The following is a 23257-nucleotide window of genomic DNA, read 5'->3' on the forward strand; positions in this document are numbered from 1 at the left end:
CTGGACACCTCCTATTTAAGCTAAAAGTGCTGTTAAGTTGTAAATATCAGTGGTTAGATCCTCACTAGAGAGCGTCTGATGAGAATTCACGCGCTCCGGGTAACGGAGGTCAAGAAACATTTTCCCCACACGATGGCATGTTTCAGACAACATTGCACATAATGTGGCACCAGTGCAATGACTCCCACCGCACACAGACCGTCCTCAACTTCTCACCTGTGTTTACAAACAGACTGGAGGAGAGAGAGGTGGATGAAGTTTAGATCAATTTTTAAAAGTGCATAAGAATAGAAGAAAATGTGGAAGAAATACAGAGTAGTGGCTTAGGCCCTGAAGGAAGAAGAAAAAAACTCTGTGCAGTTTATGGCTGCAGGCTAGAGGAAGGTTGAACATGAATGACCAGTTTTCTTTCATTGCAACAATAAACTTAGACTTTGACATTCTAGTTTTGTGTGGTTAGAAGACAGTGGTATGATGGCCCAGAGCTAGGCAAAATTTTCTCGTAATTCTCACTTGGTAAAAGTTAGTCAGAAAGTATGGACTAGCTGAAAAAACCATAAAGGTATTAATGTGAGTTTGAACACACTGTTGGATCTATAGCACTCTTTGACCTCAATAGCCATTACCATCTGCATTTAAAATTCCTTAAACTTTTTGAGCTCAAATTACACCTGAAGAGGTTCCAAATATTTAATATCAAACATCACATAGCACAACTCTATAAATATGGAAGCAAATAATTATTTATAAATAACGTAAGGAGTTTTAAACAGGATGATTTCTTCTAATGGAGTTGAATTTTGCTAGTTCATTGTGACACATAATCTTTATGGCTCATAACTCACCATGATTAGATGAATAAAACCATTTCAAGTTCTGTGAGTCCACAGAAGTAGCAGAGATTAATATGGCTTTTAGAAAAAAAAATACACCTTTATTTTCAAGAATGAAAATAATTTAATAATAACTGTACATTTTCTGGGCATTATCTCATTTCATGCACAGAAGAAAGATGGAAAGTGATACAAACTGCCAACATACAATTAAATGCTAGATTTTTTCTCTTTGAGCTCAAGCTGAAAAAGGGATAAACAAGTGATCTCTATTATAATAGCAAAAAAGAGAAATTTAAGAAGTGACATATAGTACAAGAGATAAGTCATGAGGACACTGACAAATGTTACTTAAATGAATATAAAAGGGAGATTAAGTCAGATGTGCTGAGTAATGGTTTAAATTGATACTTGTAACTCAACTATTCTTCTCAGAGATTTTCTTTTGGTTAGAAAAATAAAGATAATTAGTGAGTGGCGGGATTATTACTTGGTTTCAAAAGACCATTTGTAAAGCCTGTCTTTCAGGTCACATTTTAACACGAATAATATAGGGAAGAGTGCATTTTGGTTTGGGAAAAAAAATCTAATTAGCCATTTGAAAAAGATCACAAATTTATTAAGAAAAAACTGCCAAACACTACATCAAAGTTTTAATGACGTATAGAAATCAGATCACAGATTAGGAAAACTTATTCATTTATCCTATATATTGCTTTGATACATATGAAAGGAGCAAGTTTTAGCCTTTAGAAGTTCTGATCAGAAGATTCATATGTATTTATGAACTGAAAAACTCAACACTTGGTTTATGATATATTATGACTGTTAGTTCTTTTCTTATTTTTGATTACTGTTGATCTTAACTATTCTAACTAATGTTTTTATGTTAAGTAACTCTTGATTCTCCACACCCTAATTACCTACTGCACTCATAATAATCTTGTTTATTTAGAACTGTCTTTGTTCTCTAGCCTGGGCAAGGATGGCTATTGATTCTCTTAGATAATAATCAAAAGCTGTTTGTTTATAATCTTCATTCTCCAAATTCCCTGAAATGAATTTTATGATAATTTTAACCCAGGTAGAAGCTGCTGAAAATGGATTTGGAATGGTACTAATGCCAAATCTAAAAGAAGAGTATTTACGGCCTAATAAAATACTGCTTTTTAACTTTGCAAAAGAGTTTACTTATTGCTCTTTGAAAATGAGATGCTACTTGCCTCTAGTTTGTGCCCCATCTGTCCAGGAGTGTTACTGTTTCACTGGCTGAGGAGTCTGCTTTCTGAGCAGGGAACACCGAGGACCACAAAAAACCCAGGGGGAAAAAAGCAAACCAGGAAACAGACATAAATGGAACAAAGAAGTGGAATAAGATCTGATTGCACATTAAGATCCAAGTCTTTATCAAGCTATAGTCCTCTGTTATAATTAAACTGTAATGGTCCTCACATTCATAGGCCACCCTGGTTTCACCATGCTGCTGCAAGCAGTATTTTGTTGCCAGGATCTTTTCATAAAACTATTTGCAGTTATGTCATATCTGAAAGCCAAGGCTGTGAGTCAGGACTAAATTTATTCGTTGCCAGTTCGTATCCATTTCTTTTTGGCCAACAATATCTTTAACTAAAGGAGCTCTTCTTACTCCCTAGTATTTTATCTGTGATTTAATTTTAGGGAACCTTTGCTAGGTAATGCAAGCCAAGAACAGTTTTCTTCTCTTGTTAGACAGACACCAGTGCCCTGATCATTCTAATTCCCCCTTACTCTCCTTCCAGTCAACGTCCTTAAGCAACAGTGAACAGAAATGTATACACTATTCAAGATTAAGTTTCACAAGTCCTTTCTCAAAGAAATACTTATTTATTTTGGATATGTACTCACCTGCTGTGTTCTAGGATCCTATTTGCCCTTTTGAAAGTTACATCACATCAGAAACTACAGTGATTCTGCCTCTGAATAGCATTTGCAGGTCTTCTGTCCTGATGGTTTCCCACAGCTGAAATTATGCTAATAACAGAAATACTGACCCATCACCAGGTGGATGCCCTTTCACTTTGCACTGTTGGATTTAAGATAGTCTCATAAGGAGTTCTGTCTCTAGTCTTCAGATGTTTCCCATATGACATTCTAAAAATCTTCTTTAAATGCTGGTCAGCTCTGAATCTTTAAGTCAGAAGCACACTTCGTGCTCGTGTAATTAATGAAAATATTAAAGTCAGTCTCAAGATGAATCTTTGAAGTGCTCCACTAGCAAGTTTCTTTCAGTGTAACAGTTTCTTTAAATCATTTTTAGTTGTGTCTCCCCATCATCATCTTTTATTTCTTGTTTTAATCCCTGTCTTCATTGGATTGGTAATGACTCATACTATGCAGTATCAGAAACTTTATTTAGATACTCTAAGATTACATATACTAAATTTCCTAGAGTGACTTTATATAAAATTCAGGTAGACATGCACAAATTCTTCTATGTCCAGGTCTGATATAGTAAGCTGACTGTATTTGGGGTTCTATCTCTGAATTACTAATTGATTAATGTTTAATTTTCATAAAATTGTGCTTACCTATAAATGACAACTTGAAGAATGTTTATTTTCATGTACTGATAGAGCTGCTTTAATAACTAGTGCTTCTTTGCAACAATGTTAATACTTTTATTACACTTGAATAAATACCTAAACTCTTAAATAAGTAAAATCCTATTATAAAATTTCTGTAGATATTCACTGGAAGACTCAAGAACACTAGTTTATATTTCAGTCTAACTGCTAACTGGAGAATATCTGTCCCTGATTTGTTCCAGTGAAAAATATTTCAGATTCAGGCTCATTGTTATAAGTGCTTTTTAAAAACTGTCTCTTGTAATATTAGAACTTTTAAAATTCAGATCAGAAAAAAACCCAAACCATATTGTACTCTTAGGTATGGTAAAATAGGTTAAGGAAAGTTTTAGTTATTTACACAGACTAGGACATCAGTCAGGATGAATTGATGTCATCCCTCCCTTCTAATGTCTCTACCTGTGTCATTTTTTCATGTTAAGACAGTGGAGTTAAATAGCTGTGATCCAACCTTGCCATAACAGTTAGCCCTATGCTACATAAATGGAAACAGAGCAGGTTTTTAATTGTGATGAGGTAAGCTCTCTCCCTACGTTCCATCAAGGATTTGACATGACTTGCTGAGCTGGTTATGTAGCATATAACCACAGCCCTTTCCCACAGGAAGGACTTGGCAGTGGAACAACAAAGCTGGTAAATGCAATTATGTGCTATTCCGTGACTCTTAAGGCATGAATGATGAAATGTGGTTTTCTGTGACACTCGCTTCTAGCTGCAAAATGATGATTCCTCCTTTTGCTGCTCATTGATGGCAGAAAGGCAGGGAAAGGTGTGCACTGCAAGGTTGTGGAAGAAGAGGGGATGACACTTGTCATGGAATCAGTCTGTTTCCAAAGTCTTTTGGTAGTGAGGCCACACATGCTAGTGCTGGCTGCTTGCTACCCCATCGAACTATTTTTTCACTTCAAGAGTAGACAATATTGCACCTTCTTTTCTACCACAGTTATTTTATTATTTCAGTTTTTATCAAGATTAAGCTATTAATAATGTTTCCTGTAATTGTGAGTGGTGATTTCCTGTTTCTGGTATTTCTGTATTGCCCATTTCCCCTACCTCTTTCACAGTCTGTTCTTGTCAGAACTGTGTTCTGCTCTTAGTCTTAGCCAAAGTATCTACTTTCCTTGACCCTAAATTGCCATTAACCAACATGAAAGGGAGAGAAGGTGACTGATTTCCTCTAACTGACCAAAAAATAGACATTGTGAACACTTTTATAACTCATAAGGTTTATACAAATAGAGAAGATAACCTTTCTAAACATCATACACATTATAAAGTTTGTCTATGTAATACTATTACCACATTATTAATATTTTTTCTCCGAAGAAACAGCACTGTAGATTCCCACTCCCCTTTTGTTATCTTGGTATCATCTTAAGGCCCTGTGCACAATGATCACTGCAAATTCCATCTACACTCCTGAGCAGAAATGTGAGGCTTGACCTGCGTCATCACTCACATTTAGAGGCTCACTTATCAAGTGGGATACCAACTGAGCCCCTGAGACATGAGCAAATGGCTATATTTATCATCAGCAGCCCTTTTTCCACAAACTCTTCCCACATGATGTCATAGCACTGGTTGCATCTCCAATGTTTGGTGCACTCATATAGTGAATAAAATTTTAATATATGCAGAAGCTGAACAACGAATTCTGAGGCAAAGCTCTCTGAGACATAGCTCTTGTTTTATGCAGTATTTTCACACCTCTGTGTGGATATAGTCTTCCTCCTTTTTATGTTAGCATTTAGGGTGAAATACACGAGGTACTTTAGTTAATACTAACACTTAGGCCATCACTAAGCAGCTGGCATCAGGGGTAGAAAAATGAGACTGGGAATGGGAAAGAGCAGAATTGGTTCTTTTAGCAGTTCTGTTGCCTTGTGACAGCTTTATAGATTCACTGACTATACCCCAAATAATCTGCCTGTAACTGGTAATTTTATGAAAGGAATGATGTGATATAGATATGATATGATATGACATGATATGATATGATATATGATATGATGATATGATTGATATGATGATCTGCAGGCAACAGAGGATGAAATTGAAGTTTTGTCAGTATGTTCCTTTAAGTTGAAGTTTATATGCATTTCTTCCCTATATTGGAAGAATCTTGATATATTTTTCTATTTTCTAATAATTTTCAAATTTTTGGTATACCATTTCAGATAATTAGTATAAATTCAACATTTCATCTTCCAGTTACATACAAAAAGTTATTAATTCATTAAATACTTTCAGTCAGAAATATCTTCGTTTGAAGGGCTGTTATGTCAGCACAAACAGAAACAAAACAAAAAAGAAGCAATGGAAATGCTTATTCAGTGTAATTCACTACATCATTTGAGCGAACTTCTCCTTCTTTCTTCACTAGCAAATGTTCCTGGTGATGTAATTTGTTTCTTCTATGTCAATCATGTATCTACTACAGATTAAAGTTAAAATTAGTTCTACTCTCATGTATTTTGTTTTACGTCAGTGAATACCACTGTTGTTCCACAGCTGTTTTTGTGATTGTGGTTTGCCTTCTAAACAATCTGAACTATTCCTGGAATGTGCAGGGTAACCAGTGATAACAGTAATGTCAAGAGAAACTTTAACCACGGGAGATGTTTATGCTTTATTACTGCAGAGCTTGTTTAGAGATCTATTCTGTAAGAGCAAAGGATTGTACATTACCCTGTAATGAGTGAACCAGAAGCTCAGGAATGTTACTCTGTGGAAAACAGTGAAGGGCATATCCATACTGTGTTCTCCTCACTTTCCAAACACCTCTAGTGCTTGTGAGGCCACAGCCTGCAGGCAAAAGTGTTCAGAAAGTGAAAATACAGGAATATTCTGGAAGTAATCGATACAACACGGGTTGTGTTTTAGCTGGGTCATAATAAAGCAAAATTTAGTTTTCTCTTGGAATTAACAGCAGTTCTATATGTAGCTGAAAGAAATGTTAAAGACCAATATTCTGGTAGCAAAAGGCACTAAAGGCAGAACCATGTACCCCTGGTTTTTATATATACCATTGCATTAAAGGCAAATATTTCTTTGAAATTTGTATTTCACCAGAATTGTACTCATAGCACTTTATCATTCCAGGTCCTGCACCTGGTGGTGGTGGATGTCTCATCCATGGAAGTATTCAAGGCCAAGTTGGATGGAGTTTTGAACAACCTGGTCTAGCAAAAGGTGACCAGGAGCTAGATGATGTTTAAGATTCCTTCCAATCCAGGTCATTCTATGATTACTCCCTGGTGTAGGCCATGTTTTAGGATGTTACTGTTAAAACTTATCAGATATCTAAGAAAATTACCTTTAGAAAGTGCTGATTCCTGCTAACTCAGTATGAAAGTTGAAAGCTAACCATGAGATGCTTGTGGGGCAGAAGCTCAATGGGATTTTTGTCATTGGTCATCCAGAGAGACTGGATTCCCCTCAGGCCAAGTAAGTGTGACTAACTCTGGCTGCTCAGTTATGAAAAATGTTGGTTGCATTACATTGTCAGTACTTAATAAGAACACAGGTAAAACATACCAAGGTGAGCTTCTCTTTCCATTTACTTCACACAGGACGTAATAAAGATATCAAAAGTAGTATACTATTAACACCAAGACAGTGGTTACAATGTTTGTTTTGTCTCGCGGTTCCCTAGCAACAGATTTTGATTGTATTTTAACCTTATTAGTAAGCTTACATTGTGCATTTTTACTGAAAATTTGGGGAAGACATTATATCTGCTAATAAGCAAAAAGTGAACAAAAGAACAATCTATCTGCTACAAAAACCTGCTGGCATATTTAGCATGTATTTCAGGATATTCTTTGGATTTCTGTTCAGATAAACAAGTTTTCTTATCCAGCATATGCTACATTAGAGCATCAGAATACTAGTACAAGGGTAATTTGGGCATACAAAAATCTGTTTCTCTCCTCAAATGAAGCACCATAAACTTCAAGATGTACCTCATTGTAACCAACAACCAGAATTAAACAGCTGCCCATCCATTAATGTACCACTGTTCCAAATAACCTATGATTTTGGAGAGGCAGAACAGTCATTAGCAGGAGTTTCTATAATATCCTAGAAGAAAGAAATGTGCAGTACTGAGTATTCAAAATGGAGCACTTGCTCCTGCCAGAAGTGCTCTTAATCTGCTGCCTCCATTTACTGTTCTCTAAGAGAAAGAGCTGCCTCCCTCCCTCCCCTCTGTTACCAGACAACTTCAAACCATCATCCTGTACTCAGCTCTGACATTTACTAGCAGACAGAACATTTGCTAAACCAAACTACAGATACCTTTTCTGAACTTAAAAAATAAATAGAATTTAAAATAAAATAAAATAAAATAAAATAAAATAAAATAAAATAAAATAAAATAAAATAAAATAAAATAAAATAAAATAAAATAAAATAAAATAAAATAAAATAAAATAAAATAAAATAAAATAAAATAAAATAAAATGTAGCAAAAGAACTGGTGAGCATTAAGTAAAATATATCTTTATAAATGACCAATCACACAATGAGGAGCAACTGGCATATTTTAAACCCCCTTGGAAGGGCAATTTCCACTAGTTTTACATTAAATCCCCAATCAGTATATATATAAACTTGGAAATAGACATTGTCAAGTTTTGACTAAGAAATAAAAATAGATGGGAATCTTTCCTTTGCTTCAAGCCTCCCTTTCAAGGAGGGAAGATTTCAATTTACTGCTATTTGATCAATATATATTCCTCTCTAAGTAATGATTAGTCCAGAAATAAAAACTCACTGACTGGGCTCACAAACTATATTTAAAACAAAGTTCTGAACATTCTGAAATACAAGAGTCACTCTGTAATTTCAGAGCAGTTGTAATATCTTATCCCACTCTAACAGGCTGCCAGAAATGCTCCTGGATAAGGCCCATCACCATTTGTTCTAAAGATATCAACGTTTTGGCTGGCTCTGGCAGGTAAGTGAGGACATTTGGGCTTTGATTCATATCTGATGTACTTCTAACATTTCAACTTCGAAGGCAGAAATTTTGGATATATATTTAGTCTGTATTTTTTTTTATTGAAAGGTTCCAAATATTATATGCAGTAAACTGCTGTGTCTTACCCAGAATAAAAAAGATGTATGTGAAAACTTTTCCCATAAATATCCACATTACTTTGCATGCAGGATTTGAGCATTTTTTTCTCCAACATGTAATTTAGCTGAATGAATCATAATATGTTTTCCATGCAAAGAGAATGAAATTCCATATTTTGTGCTGCTGGTAGCCCTGGAATCAGCTTTTGCAGAGACTGAAGATAAGAAGTATATCCTTAAAGACTGATACAAAATACAACCAAAGCTCCCAAGAAATCATTTTTGACATTGCAGTATATTGCAAGTGATCGTCTTACTCTGCCTTTTTAATTGATGTAAATGGAATGAGGAAAAGAAATTTTTCAGAATATCCAAATAAAGGAGCTTGTTTGTTTGTCTTTTCTTTGTTTGTTTTTAAAGTACTACAATCTGCCTGAAGTATTAACACTTTCCTGAAAATACTTGAGGCTGTGGAACGGAATCCAGAACTGTTTTTAAGTATCACTTTGAACTTACTTATGTCAATTGCTTTTTTCCCCCATTTTGTTAGGAATGACTGTCTGTGTTAACATTTGATCACAGTGTAAACTGGTGTTTCTTGGTAAGCACGCCTGTCAGAACGTAACCAAGCGGAGTGTGTACAGATCACATCACTCTTCATGGACAAACGCTTAGGTATGACTTTATTTATACCGCAGCTAAGGCTAGAAGACGTGGCTTAATTTAAAGGTGCTACAGGCATTAATAAAACAATTATCAGCGACCTTGATGAGACCCATATTTCAGACCGCGTGTCTCCTCTTAAAATGTGCTGGTTTATATCACACATCTCCGTACGCATGCACTGCATTTCCCAGAGTGGGACTGCAGGTGGACAAACAGCAGCTTCTGCCTGGGACCGTCCAAAACCGAAGGGACAAGCGAGTATTACCCCTGCCCGCGCCGCACCGTAGGAGCCGTGACACCGACCCCACGTAGGCAGGGCCAGGGGCGGTGCTCGCTGACGTCCCGGGCAGCCCCGCCCGCTCCGCGCTCCCGCAGCTTCCAGAAGGGCCGGAGCCGGGGGGGCCGGGCCGGTGGCGCAGTCGGAATTGCCGCGGCCGCGGGGCCCGGGCGGGGCGGGGCGGGCGGTGATGCCCTTGTTTATTTTTACCCGGGCGGTTCATCCTCCTCGGCAGCCCCAGCGCGGCCCCCGCTGCCGCTCCCCGCCCCAGCTCCGACGGCGGCGCCGCCTATAAAGCGCCGCCCGCGGGGAGCCGAGGATGCAGCTCTACAGCTCCGTGATCACCCACTACCCGGCGGGCGCGACCGCAGCAGCCGCCGCGGCCTCGCCGAGCTCCGCCGCCGTCTTCAAGGTCTCCTTGTCGCCGGGACCCTCCGCCGCGGAGGCACCGAGCGCCGCCGACGCCGCGGGCCCGAACGCGGCCGCCGAGAGCTCCGGCAAGGACAGCTTCGTTCCCGCGGGGGGCAGCAGCAGCGCCGCCGCCATGCCCGCCTTCTCGTCCTGCTTGGAGGTGATGCCGAGCGGCCCCGCGGCGGGCCCGGCCGGGCGGCCGGCGGGCGGCCCGCAGTTCAGCTCCTGCGCGCAGGTCACCGTCAGCCGCCGCCGGCCGCTGGAACGGATCGTGCCCATCCGCATCGTGCAGCGCGCCGAGGCCGCCGCGGAGCTGGTGCCGGGCTCGCCCCGCAGCCGCGCCTGGCTGGAGGGCATCCTGGAGAGCGTGCGGCAGGCCGGGGCCGACGGCGAGGCCGCCGCCGAGGAGCCCAGCAACCGCAGCCTGCGGCTCAGCGAGCACTGCCAGGCGCTGCAGGCGGCGGCCGCCGGCGCCCAGCCCGGGCTGGTTCCCGGCTGCGGCCCCGCGGAGCGGAGCGGGGGCCCCGCGCAGCCCGGCGGGCCCGCGCACGCCGAGGAGGAGGAGGAGGAGGCGGCGGGGCCCGACGTGCGGCGGGGACCCGGCGGCAGAGCGGAGCGCAGCGAGAAGCTGGCGCTGTACCTGGCCGAGGTGGAGAAGCAGGACAAGTATCTGCGGCAGAAGGGCCGGTTCCGCTTCCACATCATCCCCGACGGGAACTGCCTGTACCGCGCCGTCTGCAAAGCGGTGTACGGGGACCAGCGGCTGCACGGCGAGCTCCGCGAGCAGACCGTGCACTACATCGCCGACCACCTGGACCACTTCAACCCCATCATCGAGGGCGACGTGGGAGAGTTCCTCATCGGCGCCGCCCAGGACGGGGCCTGGGCCGGCTACCCGGAGCTGCTGGCCATGGGACAGATGCTGAACGTGAACATCCACCTCACCACGGGCGGCCGGCCCGAGAGCCCCACCGTTTCCACCATGGTTCACTACCTGGGGCCCGAGGACCCGACACGGCCCAGTATCTGGCTGAGCTGGCTTAGCAATGGGCACTACGATGCTGTGCTGGACCGCATGTGCCCCAACCCAGAGTACGAGGCGTGGTGCAGACAGACTCAGGTACAGCGCAGGCGGGATGAGGAGCTGGCCAAGTCCATGGCAGTGTCCTTGTCCAAGATGTACATTGAGCAGAATGCCTGCTCATGAGACCACCTGAGCCGCAGGCTGGGAGCTTTGCTGCAGGGACTGACAGAGAGAAGGTGTGCTGGCTGTGATGGTGATGCCTTAATCCTTAATGAAGCAGCAGCACCCCAGACTGAGAGGGACTGTAGGTTGTGGGGGATAAATGCAGACGTATTTGTAATATTCTCTTGTAAAAACTTAGCCTCGGGTTATTTGCAAGCAGATTTCTCTGTGTATGTTTGTGTCTCCCCTCCCCACTGTCTATTTTCTATAAGAATGTATTTTTTGCACACTATTTTTAAACTGTTACCTCCATGTTCTACATCTTACATTAGTATCTGGCTTTCAGCTGTACAGCCAAAAACGTTTGTAAACAGTTTTTTGTAAATAAGGCTTATGATGTAACAGCTATTTTTTGCTGTGTTTTTTATCCATAAACCTTATATTTTTACCAAATGAAGTTGATGTCAAACAGACCCCCCTAGTCGAGGAAAATATTGTGGGTATTTTCTTGCAAAATTTAAATAATGGCTTTTGTAAAAGTGCAGCAAAGTGAGAACAGACTGCTTTTAGGAACAGTTGCTTTCTCTGCCTGGAGCACAGAACAGGTCGTTTGAGCCAGTTGGAATGCAGCTACACGTGAACAGTGCAGGGAGCAATTGACTCTTCTGTTTATAATTACTGTTTTGAGTAAACTGGCCTCTTGTTGCCTGGTTGGCTCACCCTCTGCTCCATTTATATTATTTATCTATAATAACAGAACATTAACTTGCAATAGAATGTTGTGACTAGATAATAGTCTCCTGCTTTGGCAGTAATTGCCTTGGCTGCACCTCAGTGTTTGTGTTCTTGTTTCTGGGGTTATGGTGTCTTTCGTATAAGCCCTGCTTCTTTTTTGGCACTGATGTTTCACCAACAAGTCATTATCTGATCACAACATTTTATTCACGTGACTTTATTTTCTAATCAAGAATTCAGGAATGGTATTCTACATTATGGTTTAAAAGAAAAAAAAGTACTTAAATTGAGGTTTGTATGGTTTGCTGGGTCAAACATTTAAATGTTTCCAATCTGGATTCTGTCTCTTCTACTTTCTGATTAACTTGTTAGATATATTTATTAAGTAATGCAGTTTGTACTTTTTTATTTTGTAATATATTGTGATTTTGGAATTTATACTGTATTTGTATAATAGGAATATTCACAGCTAAAATGGAATGAATAAAGAATATAATTTTACTTGTGCTCTTCTTTTCTGCCCTGTACATTCCTGCTGTGGGTGGGTTTACAGGACCTTCTATTTAGCTTCTCTGCCTTAGTGTCCCCGATGAAGAGGAGGAAAGAAGGGACACAGTACTTTACAAATGTGAACCACTGATAATTCTGGTGTCTGTCAATATGTGAAAGAAAGAAATGCAAGCATTTAAAGGCAATCAAATATCTGTAATTATTTTCTTACTGCAAGAGATCTTAGTGTATCTGCTTGCTGGAGAGAAACAGTTTTCTGTATTAATACACCTTAGATGAGGAGTTCTCAAGCGTAGTTAATGAGCTGGTGCCACCAGGGTTGGTGGTGAGCCAGCTCTCTGCTGGTCTGTGCACACTTGGGCTTGGACCTTGGTCTTTGGGAACCTCCATTCTGCATTTAGCCCCAAACTTGCTTAAGATTTGTCCTGTCAGTAGTGATACCTTGGCACCCTTTTGTCACTCAAATAGAAGTAATGTCATAGGGAGATATAGCTTTTTACTCCCCTCACAAGATGGAAATGCCTTGCAAGTTGTTAAAACGTGTTTACAAATGTGCCCGTGTGTTTACGAATCAGTCCCTTATCTCAGAATAGTAAAAGCCCCATCCTTAAACAACAGAAGGGTACTGGGTTAAAGTGAGGATTAGAAAGTAACTGAATAGCTGAAATGCATTGCTCTTAGTTGAGCACATGTGATAAAGAGCTGCTGGACTGGTGTATATATTGGTTACTGGTTTATGTGGTACAAAGAGTAGATTTAAATACTACGTTATTTTCAAAATACTGGTAAATACAATATTTTTATGGTTCTCTATACCCAGTTGTGCTTTTTCTTTAAAGTACAATGATGGAAAAACCCTGCCAGTTGTTCTAGTTCTAGTCCACTACTGCTTAACCCATGAATCTTTAGCAAGCTGAGTTTTGAGAGCACAGCAAGGATGCAGTCATGGATGTGTTCATAAGGAAGAGAGGTAGTTTATGGGGAAAATGGCTACTCACATGACTCTAAAAGTGAAGATATTAATACAGCATCACTAAACATTGGTAATGTGTTGACTGATTAAAAATATTGTATCCAAGGCTGCCTAGGTGTTTGGTTGGATGTGATTAATTCATTCAGAGTTGTGACGGTCCCAAACTTTAAAAAAAAAAACCCAAATGCCCAGAAACCCAAAACCCAAAAACCCAATTTTAGGTCTTTTAAAATTATCATTTTCAGCTGTGTAATGAATTGTGATCAGAAATTTTGTGTGTGTTTTGCAACACACACCTTAGAAATGCTCAGTAAAGTAAGTGAAAAGGATTGGTACTGCATAGTGTTCTCTCTGTGCCATTAAAGTGGTACTAAAATATCACAAATAAATAAAGTACTGTTAAAAACCAACCATGCAGGACCCTAGGATGGGTTCCCACAGAGTTCCTCAGCAATTTATCTACTGCATGAGTCACAGGGGCATATAGATAACTTTAAGGAATTTAAAAAACTAGGTTACTTGTTGAACTAGTTTGCAAAGACACTGAGGGTGTATTGCTGAAGTGTGTAACAAGGCACTTGTTTTTGCAGCTTGCGTTACATACTGTGTCTAAAAGGAAATTACAAAAATGTCATTTTGGATGTTTTGGGCACATGGAAAGTTGTTTTTTTTTTGAATAGCTGTGCTGTTTGAAGTTCAGCTGAGACACCAGGTTCAGATTCAAGCTAGTGGTGTCTTGCTTGAACAGGAGTAGAAGCGGTTCAAGGGAGAAATTTTATGGAAGCAGTGATCCTAATGTGGAGCTTTACAAAACTGCTTATAACACTACTCTTGCCCACAGGAAAAGCAGAGGTAGAGGCACGTTTTCCTTTACTGTCCTCTGTTCAATAATTCCAGTAACAAGGAAAGGACAGATATTGTTCTGGATCATAATTTCAGTGCCTGATTATTTTAACCTTGGCTAATCAGTTGCATAACCCAGCTAATCCTTAGACCTGCCTGGGGACTGGTCAACAGACTTTTTATTATTGTCAGTAAGTCAGAAAAAGAGCTTGATTTTTCAGTATGCCACTTGTGTGGTTTTATAAGTCAGGTAGAAAATGCTTTAATTCTAAACCGGGCTAGTGTGAACTTCAGTCTGTGGGAGCATAAGCTTTGTGATGCCATCTTTGCTTGTATTTTATAACAGAATTGTGAAATAGTTGACATGTTGAATGCTGCATTTCAGGATTTCCTTAGGTTGCCAAGATTATGACAGTCTATCACTGAATGTGCAAGGGATATGTTAAAATTGTCATGTGTGTTAAACAGACTTTGTTACATGAAGCAAGGCTTGCAAGAGCTGAATTGGTTTGTGATGAAGGAATCCCAAAAATAAGGGTGATGGGCAAGTAGGAAAGGGAAGATCTATGTATCACTGTTTTCCATCTCAGTCAAGGGCTCGCTCTTCAAAAAGTTTAGTGGGTGACACTTTGTGCTTAGCAACTTTCTTAGGACACATAAAAGTTGTCTAATGCCACCTACTGCAGATTATCTGTCCTGTTGTATTTGGTTGATACGTTACATGTTACGTAAATATTTTACATTAATGCACTTGTAAATAAAGGTGTGTTTCAGTACTTGTTTTACATCTACAAAATCACCTGAATACAAATATTTCAACTGTCTGCTTTTGCTTTTATGATGTTGGAATTGCTTGGTAGGATTTTTGAGGATAAAATTTCAATTTTGTTTTAGTGATTTGTCAGTGTGCTCATGCATAGCTTCTGAATCCAAGCAGAAAATGATGACAGACATCTTACAACAGAGGCAAGTACCTGGCAATAACTGTTTTTTGCTTATGATTTGCTTATACTCGGTTATATTTATTCAACAGCTTATTGATATGCAGTGATAAGTGTTCCTAGGATGTTGGTGCAAAATTGTGTGAAATTAAAAATTTCCTGAGCCTCGGTCTTAAAAAGATTGTCCCATTTCAGAATTGCATGGTTGTGTGAAAATACGCAGCATATGGTGAGACAGTAACTGTTTAAAAGGACATCAGCTCTGCCAAATGCAATGGTGTAGTCATCAGAACCTTTTAAAAAAGCAGAAAAATTCAAACTTTGATTTTTGCTAACATACAGGCTGATTTGTAACATTTGTAACATGTACATGTGTGTTTCAGTTAAAAAAAAAAGTGGCTTTTATATATCCTGTTCAGTTTTAATTTATAATCTGTTTTTTTTTTATAGCAAGTTTATATTATTAATGGATAAAAAGATACAGCAATGCAGTAATATATTGTACTTCAGCCATTTATTCCTGGAGTTAGTATTTAAAATCTGTTTATACAAGGAAACCTCATACATGATATTCAGATTGCAAATCAATGGAAATAAACCACTGTCACGTTCCAGGTTTCTGTGGCACGAGTGGTTATTACTCCATCTTCTCATAAATTTGTCCTAATTACTGCCTAAGATCAGGCTTCTCTGGAGAAAAGGTGAGTGTGCAATTGCAATAGCATGAGGCATGTACACATGGGTGGACTCACCTTTCTTGTGCGATCTTAAAAAATGGCATTTCCTGCATTTTTAGTGTGTATTTTTAAACCATCATGTTTTTATTCCTTATTTTATTTCTTAGAAGTTTTACTGGAAATTGTAGAAAACAAACTATTGAGTTCTTCTTAGAAGGCATGGTTGGTTAATAGTGTTTGAAGCTTCAGCAGTTGAGTACAGAGTGGCATCTGCAGGGAAGAAGGCAATGGTAGGAGGAAAGTTGGGACTGGGATCTGGCTGTGAAGGGGCCCAAGTCACCTTCTATCCTTTCATGTCCCTTGTTCACCCACATCCCCAGCAGGGAGATCCTGACTTGCTGTGCCACTGGTCTGGTGATAGCTTCAGGATCATTGCTGCTGCTCCTCAGGGTCTTGGACTGCTGAGCTTTTGGGGGATGCAGATGGAGGAAGGGATGGAATGCTCATGAAAAAATGGGAAGGATTTCACGGGCAAAGACATGGTGTTTTTCTTGCCTGTGAACTTCTATTATTGAATTTCAAAGACTTAAAGCATGGTTGAACATCAAAATGGTTTCCAAAGGTCAGTGTAGTTTTAAAAATCACATAAAGCATGTGAACAGATTTTTGAGAGTCAAGTGCTGAAGTATGCTGAAATACCTTTTTTTTTGTATTATTAATCCATAAGTATATTAGCAAAACCATATTATTTTCACAGGTACAAGGATACAGCATTTTTCCTGCTCAAAACTTCCATTTTTGCTGACTATGAAACTTAATTTCCCAGCTGTTTAACTAACCAACATACCCAGGCAAGAAAATAATGATTTCAGTTCTCTGGGTGTGATTTGGAATTTGATAAAGTCTGCCAATTTAACCCAGTATCACTAAGCACAATAGTTCTTCCCATTGCTGATGCTGTACTTGAGTTTAGATGTCTGCTTTTAGAAATAACATGGTTGTTGGGACTCCAGCTGAGCTTCTTTTGTTGTTTTTTAGGGAGAGCTTGTAGTCAAAATGTTTTCCCTTAGTAAATAAAAAACCCGCTATGTTTTATGTCTACATTGCCTGTCTTCCATATGACTTAAAGATTGAGATATGACCAAGAAATGAAGCATTTAACTAATGTGTTCATATGATTTGCTTGCTTTCCTCACAAACTTCAGCTCCACTGGAACAGGTTACTCACAAGAACTGACCTTGCCTTTTGTGGTTTAAGGTATGAGCAAAGATAGATTTTTTGTCTCAGTAATTGCTAACACAATTCCTATTACTTCTGCAAACTCCATCTGCAATTTTAAAATTCATTTTCATGGTTATTTTTGTTGATTGTCAATCATATGCCTATTCAGGATTAACCTTAAAAAGTAGCTATGCTGTAAACCAAAACCTAATTAAATAGGACATTTGAATGAGTTTAGGAGCTGACAGCTGTTTTGCTGTTTATATATAATCAAGGGAAAGGTGGTGCCAAAAATTAAGTGGTTGTGAAAGGACTTTTTTTGCTCTGAAAGCTGTTTATATCAGCTTATAGATCAGCATTGTGACTGCTGATGTAAGAGCTTTAATGCACTTGCATTTATTATTTCTTAAAAAAGTAATAATGTTATCTCACAACAAGTTACATTTTTGCTCCACTCAGGATCTCTTTGCTACACAAGAGACTAATACTGCTAGATTAGAAAGACAATAATGTTTTGCTTTTAGAAGTAGTTGCTTTTTTCCCCATTTATCTCCCACCACTCTAATATCCAGTGAAATATAGCTTTGGCTTTAAGTAAGGAATATTTGTGCATGTGGCCTGTGTTCTCCCTGAACTGGTAAATTGAATACATGTAGAATAAGTTTTTTTACTTTAGATTACTACCCATAAAAGTCATGAACAAACAGTTGGCTAAAAACCTGTGCAGTAGAGCATTTGGCTCAGCAAAGCTGCAGTCCCACTGGGGCTTGGATGGGAAGCAGCATTATAACAGCACATGCTTTACAGGTAGCTGAAAACTTAATCTCCATTTGGTAATTTTGCTTTTAGTTTTTAAATTTTTTTTGCATGCACGTTATCTTACACATCAGGAAGCAAATATTTATGGATATTTTGTCAGTTAGGTAGCTGTCCTTTTGGATATACTCATGATAATTCATGTGAACCATTCACGTGACTGTGATTCCTGGTAGATTTCCATTTTCAGTTAATATTCTACAGCAGTTGCCCTGAAGAGGCTATGCAACATCTTGACTTGCTAGAAATTATACCAAACAATAAAAAATTCAGTTATTTGACAGCATTTATGTAATCAGATTCTTCTCCTTGTCTAGGAGCTCTGGGCTCTGTTAGGTAAGTTAAAGAAGCATTTGCAGAGAAATAATAACTGTGGAAAGCTTCACCAAACATGTTATTGCAAAGAGGGCTGTTGGGATATAGTAGTTCACATGCTCTTTAAAACTCTTTATTGTCACATTGAGATTGTGACAGTTTCAAACAAACAAAACCTGAAAAAATCCCCCAAACAAAAATGGCAAACAAAATCCCACAAGAATGTAAACTTTTATTACCAAAAACCCAAGGGAAGCTGCTCTGGGTAGGCAGTACTTGTGAGGAGCCATTGTCACAGAGACTGGTTATATAACGTGAACACTGGCAGTGGCCTCAGCTCTAACATCTACAGGAAATCATTCTGCCAACGAGGTTCTACCCCGGGAGACCAAGTAGGTAATAGTCGATGCTCTACTTCAGTCAAGGGATTGAGTTAATCTCTGCTAAGACTTTTGGTGCTTCCTCAAGCCTTTGAGCTTTATCTCAGTGCTCTCTGGATTAAGCTCTTGCCAGCCAGCAGCTGTATCATTTCTCTTTGGGTCACTTGATACTGATAGAGGAGGTAGACAAGAGCCAGGTACTGCCTCGGCATAGAGAATCCTGTGCTCCATCATAACCCCTTGGTGTCTCATATCACTCCTGTCAAGTATAAAGTGTGAGAAAAAAGAAATTGTGCACCACTGGAATGTGGAATCAGTTCTATCTCTCTGTTCACTCAAAAGTTCTCACTGAAGAAAAATACAAACTTGTGCCAAGTCAGTTATATTTACTTTTTTATTTATTTACTTTTTTCTATGAACTGTAAATATATCCCAAGGAGTTTATAACTAGCCGCTGAGGCATTTTACAGCTGAAAAAAATGCTACAGACGTTTGGTCACATGGAAATCTTCAGTGGGATGCCACAGGTTTTCTACCAAATTCAATTCTGGATTCAGATTTATCTTCTGCTCAAATATTTATTTCATTCTGTCTGCTATCACCATTATGTATTTAATACCCTCATTAACTTTGATGTTTATTCCCATAGCATAGGGAGGAAATAATGGGAGCTGTTTCTAATATTAGTGAATACCATCAGAGGAAGGGAGGGTAGCGCCTTATGGTAGGGAACATTCTGTGACTACTTAAAACCAAGGGAAAAGTACCTGAAATTTGGTCTTGACATGGACATTTTAACTTCCTTTTTTTAAGAGAGTCTTATTCTTGTTAAATATTTCTTGTGTTGAGTATGTACTGATGCCTTTGCTAAATGTGCTGAGGAGAGGGCCAACAAAAATGCGCCAGCAAGAGTGGAAGCGATGTGTCTGAGATGAAAGTGCAGCATGTGAGGCAGCTTTACTTTCTGTTGGCCTGACCTGTGGGTTTTCTATCTCACTTATAACTTTGTCATTTCCTTGGCATAAAAAATGCTTTCTATATGTTTTTGCAACATATTTCCTTTTCCTACCTTGAGAATGAACAGATATGAACAGAGATCCAGTTTCTTGGGAGTCAAGTCCAAAATGTATTTTAGAAATTTTCTTTTGATAAAACATGATTTATGTGTTGTTTTCAGTTTTACAACCTTTATGGTATAATTCAAGCACAGGGCTGTGAAAAGTATGTTTGTAAAGGAGTATTAATTTCACCTTTATAGGCTTTTAAAGTAAGTGTTTACAGCTGGGTTAACTTTGATAAATTGTAAAGGAATTCTGAATGGGAAATATGTGCATAGGATATTATAAAAATATGACATTTCTTTTTCTTATGTGCTTTATTGTAAATTTCCAGATTTAATTTCTTCAGGGGGAAAAATAATTGAGAATTGATCTTATTTGGGCTCTTTGCTGCTGTGCTGCTGGGCAAGTTCATCCCAGCAAAACCCTGAACTTTGTCACCCTCTTGAAATATCAGCCCTTGCCTCTAGTTATTGCAGATGAGGAATTAAATGCATAGTCTGTTTATACAGATTCTTGAAAGAAAACCTTTGAAAGGGAGAATGTAATAGCTGCAGCTGTATGGAAGGTCAATCATCACCTGTACCGTGTTCGAAATGCCATTTTTGACTTGTCTTCCTTCGATGCTGCCCAGTGAGATGAAGAAAGAAAAGTACTGTGCTAGTCCTTCAGGAAATGTTTGCTCTGCAGAGGACAGTGCTGTGCAGAGATGCCATTGAGCTTGGCAGGGGCAGCAACATCACAGAATGGTCCTTGTTAGGTGGAAGGAAAAAGCAGGTCTCTGAAGGAGGTGAGTAGGATCCTGAGTCCCAGAGTGGTTTTGCTCTCTCTCCAGTGCATGCACAGGGTCCTGGGCACTCTGACAAGGTTCATTGTCAACACTCAGGAGTGTAGGTCAGTATTTTTAAATATTTAACTCTATAGACTTGGTTTGAAGGCATTACTTGGTGCATAGCTGCCATGCAACAATCTTGCAATATCAAGCTGTAATAATTGTATGAGGAATGTGCAGTCCTGGGAGAGAGTTAAAGATACTATATTACATATAAAACTTCCATATATAACCCAACTGCTTTTTAATAGGAAGACTACAAGCAGGAAAATGTTATAGCAGTTGTAAATAACATAAAGCACTTCTCAGCAGTTCTGATGGAGAAGAGAGGGAATTACATAACAGATGCTTTCTAGCCCCAAGCCAATATGACTTGCCTGCTTTGCCAGTTCTTGGGACTCAAAGATCTGAATTGTCACCTCCCACCTACACTACAGCTGCAGAGTGCAGAAGGGGGGTTTAAAATAATGGATGCTCCACAGTCATATTTCTGTGAAACATGCAAACTTGCTTCTGTTAGGGTTTTTTTGGGTGTTTTCTCCCCCCCCCACAAAGGGTTAGGAGGAATTGTAATCACGTGTAAACTCGAAAGGTCAAAATGCAGCCCCAATGCACATGCAAACAATGTTTTATTTGCTCTGGCTAATTAACAAATTTGTCTTTTGCTCCCCATTGCCCCAGACAGGGCTGTCACTGTCCACCCAGTTTGTATTCCCACCTCCCTCTGCTGCATTACCTCTAACTTTGCTCTTAGTGCAGGTGCTTTTGGCTAGGATAGAGTTAATTTTCTTCAGCGTGACTCATATGGGGCTGTGTTTTAGGTTTGTACTGAAAACAAGGTTGATAATATAGAGATATTTGTTGTTGGAGAGCAGTGCTCCCACAGCTTCAAGGCCTTTTTGTACTTCTTGTACTGCCACGTGAGGGGGGGAGCTGGGGATGCTTGGGAAGCTGGGAGGACATACAGCCAGGACAGGTGACCCCAGCTGACCAAAGGGACATCCTCTACTGTAGCACATCATGCTCAGTATATAAAGTGGGGGGAAGAAGGATGAAGGGGTGAGTGTTTGAAGGGATGATGTTTGTTTTCCCAAGTCACCATTACACGTGATAGGGCCCTGCTCTCCTGGAGGTGGCTGAACACCTGCCTGCCCATGGGAAGCAGTGAATTAATTCCCTGTTTTGCTTTGCTTGCATGTAGGGCTTCTGCTTTTCCTGTAAAACTGTCTTTGTATCAACCCACGAGTTTTCTCACTTTTACTCTTCCGATTCTCTCCCACATCCTGCTGGTGGGGGAGTGAGCGAATGGCTGCGTGGTACTCAGCTGCTGGCTGGTGTTAAACCACAACACCCTCTCAGCCCCTTCTCCCTGTCCTTCTGCTAACCTATCCTTGTGGTCTGATCCCAGAGCTCTGCCCTCTCCCTTGCAGCAAGCATCATTCCCAGTGGTGATTACCACTTTTCACAGCCTGTGTCCTACTAGTGTTGGATCTAAAGCCCCTGAGTCACATAGTGACAGCTGTTTTTCAAGAGGACATAGCAACACTTCTTATTAACAAGCCTTGTTTTTATTTGTGATATCCTAGTAGGAACTAGATTCCTTGTTAATGATGGGGTGTAGCAGTCATTTGGAACAAAGTTGTCTTCCCATTGTTTTCATGAGCAGGTTTAACAAATTACGAGTTTGAGTGCAACCACAAACCCTCACAGCACTACAAATCTCAGTGCTGCTGGCAGAAAGGCTGTAGTGGAAGGCAGGGAGTAGGCAGAGCAGAGGAGCTGCTGTGGCAGGGCTGGTTCTGCACAGGCCTGACAGAGCCTAGGTCTGTTCTGATTCAGGGCCAAGGAGGCTTAGGCAGCAGTGGAAAGGCCTGATGACTTTTTTCTTATTTAAAGTTCTGCTTTTTCTAAAACTCTGCAGTTCTAAGTTACTTCAGTTCATTGCATAGTCACTGGTAACTGCCAAAAGCTGTAACAAAGGTGATTTTAGCATCATAGTTAGCATCATTAGTTCTGCTTTGCTAGCATTGCCAAAGAGATCAGAGCTGTAGACACTGCAGACAAATCAGCCCACCAGATATCCTGGCGGTGCAGAGCCTGCAGCTTGATCTGAAAGGAGGCGAGTGAGACACCTGAGTAAACTGAGCAGCTGGGGAGCTTACTTGTGTCTTAATTATCACTCCCTGGAAACATGAGGCCTGACAGGATATGATGCCTGTCCACCCCTTGGAAATGTGGTATTTTGTGAGGTTCATATTATTTTATGGTTTTGAAAACTGCGTTACGTGGAAAATTCTTGTTAATTTGAATAATTTTGTAGTCTACATGGCACCCTATATAATTTTCATCCTGACTGGGAACTGTAACTTATGATTCCTGCAGTATCACAGCTTTATCCACAACTTCATCAGTGGTTCATGGCTATGATGGTCAGGCAACTGCTTTTGCTCAATTAATGCATATTAGAGAAACAAGGAACAACTTTGTCACAGAATTAGCTTGACAAGAGGTGAGAACCTCATGAAGTGCAAAGTCCTGCACCTGGGCTGGAGCAATCCCAAGCATGAACACAGGCTGGAGAAAGCATCCCTGGGAACGACTTGTGGGTGCTGGTGGAGGAGAGGCTGGGAATGAGCCAGCAATGGGCACTCCCAGCCCAGAAAGCCAAATGTATCCTGGGCTGCATCCCAAGGACTGTGGCAGGCAGGTAGAGGGAGGTGATTCTGCCCCTCTACTCCACTCTCATGAGACCAGGTATTGCCTCCAGCTCTGGGGTCCCCAACATAAGAAGGATGTGGCCCTGCTGGAATGAATCTGGAAGAGGTTGACAAATGTTATCAGAGGGCTGGAATAGCTCCCATATGAGGACAGGCTGA

General features: G+C 40.2%; 1 protein-coding gene across 1 annotated transcript; it reads left to right on the top strand.

The window, feature by feature from the left end:
- The first annotated feature begins 8778 nt into the window (after positions 1-8778).
- On the top strand, positions 8779-12315 carry OTUD1 (OTU deubiquitinase 1). The gene has a single exon (XM_086860748.1). It carries the CDS (start codon positions 9802-9804, stop codon positions 11098-11100), a length of 1299 nt encoding a protein of 432 aa, XP_086716874.1. The 5' UTR covers positions 8779-9801; the 3' UTR covers positions 11101-12315.
- The last annotated feature ends 10942 nt before the right edge of the window (positions 12316-23257 follow it).

Source organism: Cyanistes caeruleus, chromosome 1 (assembly GCF_971803275.1).
Source record: "Cyanistes caeruleus chromosome 1, bCyaCae1.hap1.1, whole genome shotgun sequence".
In the NCBI taxonomy this organism is placed as follows: Eukaryota; Metazoa; Chordata; class Aves; order Passeriformes; family Paridae; genus Cyanistes; species Cyanistes caeruleus.

Coding starts and splice junctions, on each gene's coding strand:
- OTUD1 (XM_086860748.1), top strand. CDS start 9,802: ATGCAGCTCTACAGCTCCGTGATCACCCACTACCCGGCGGGCGCGACC.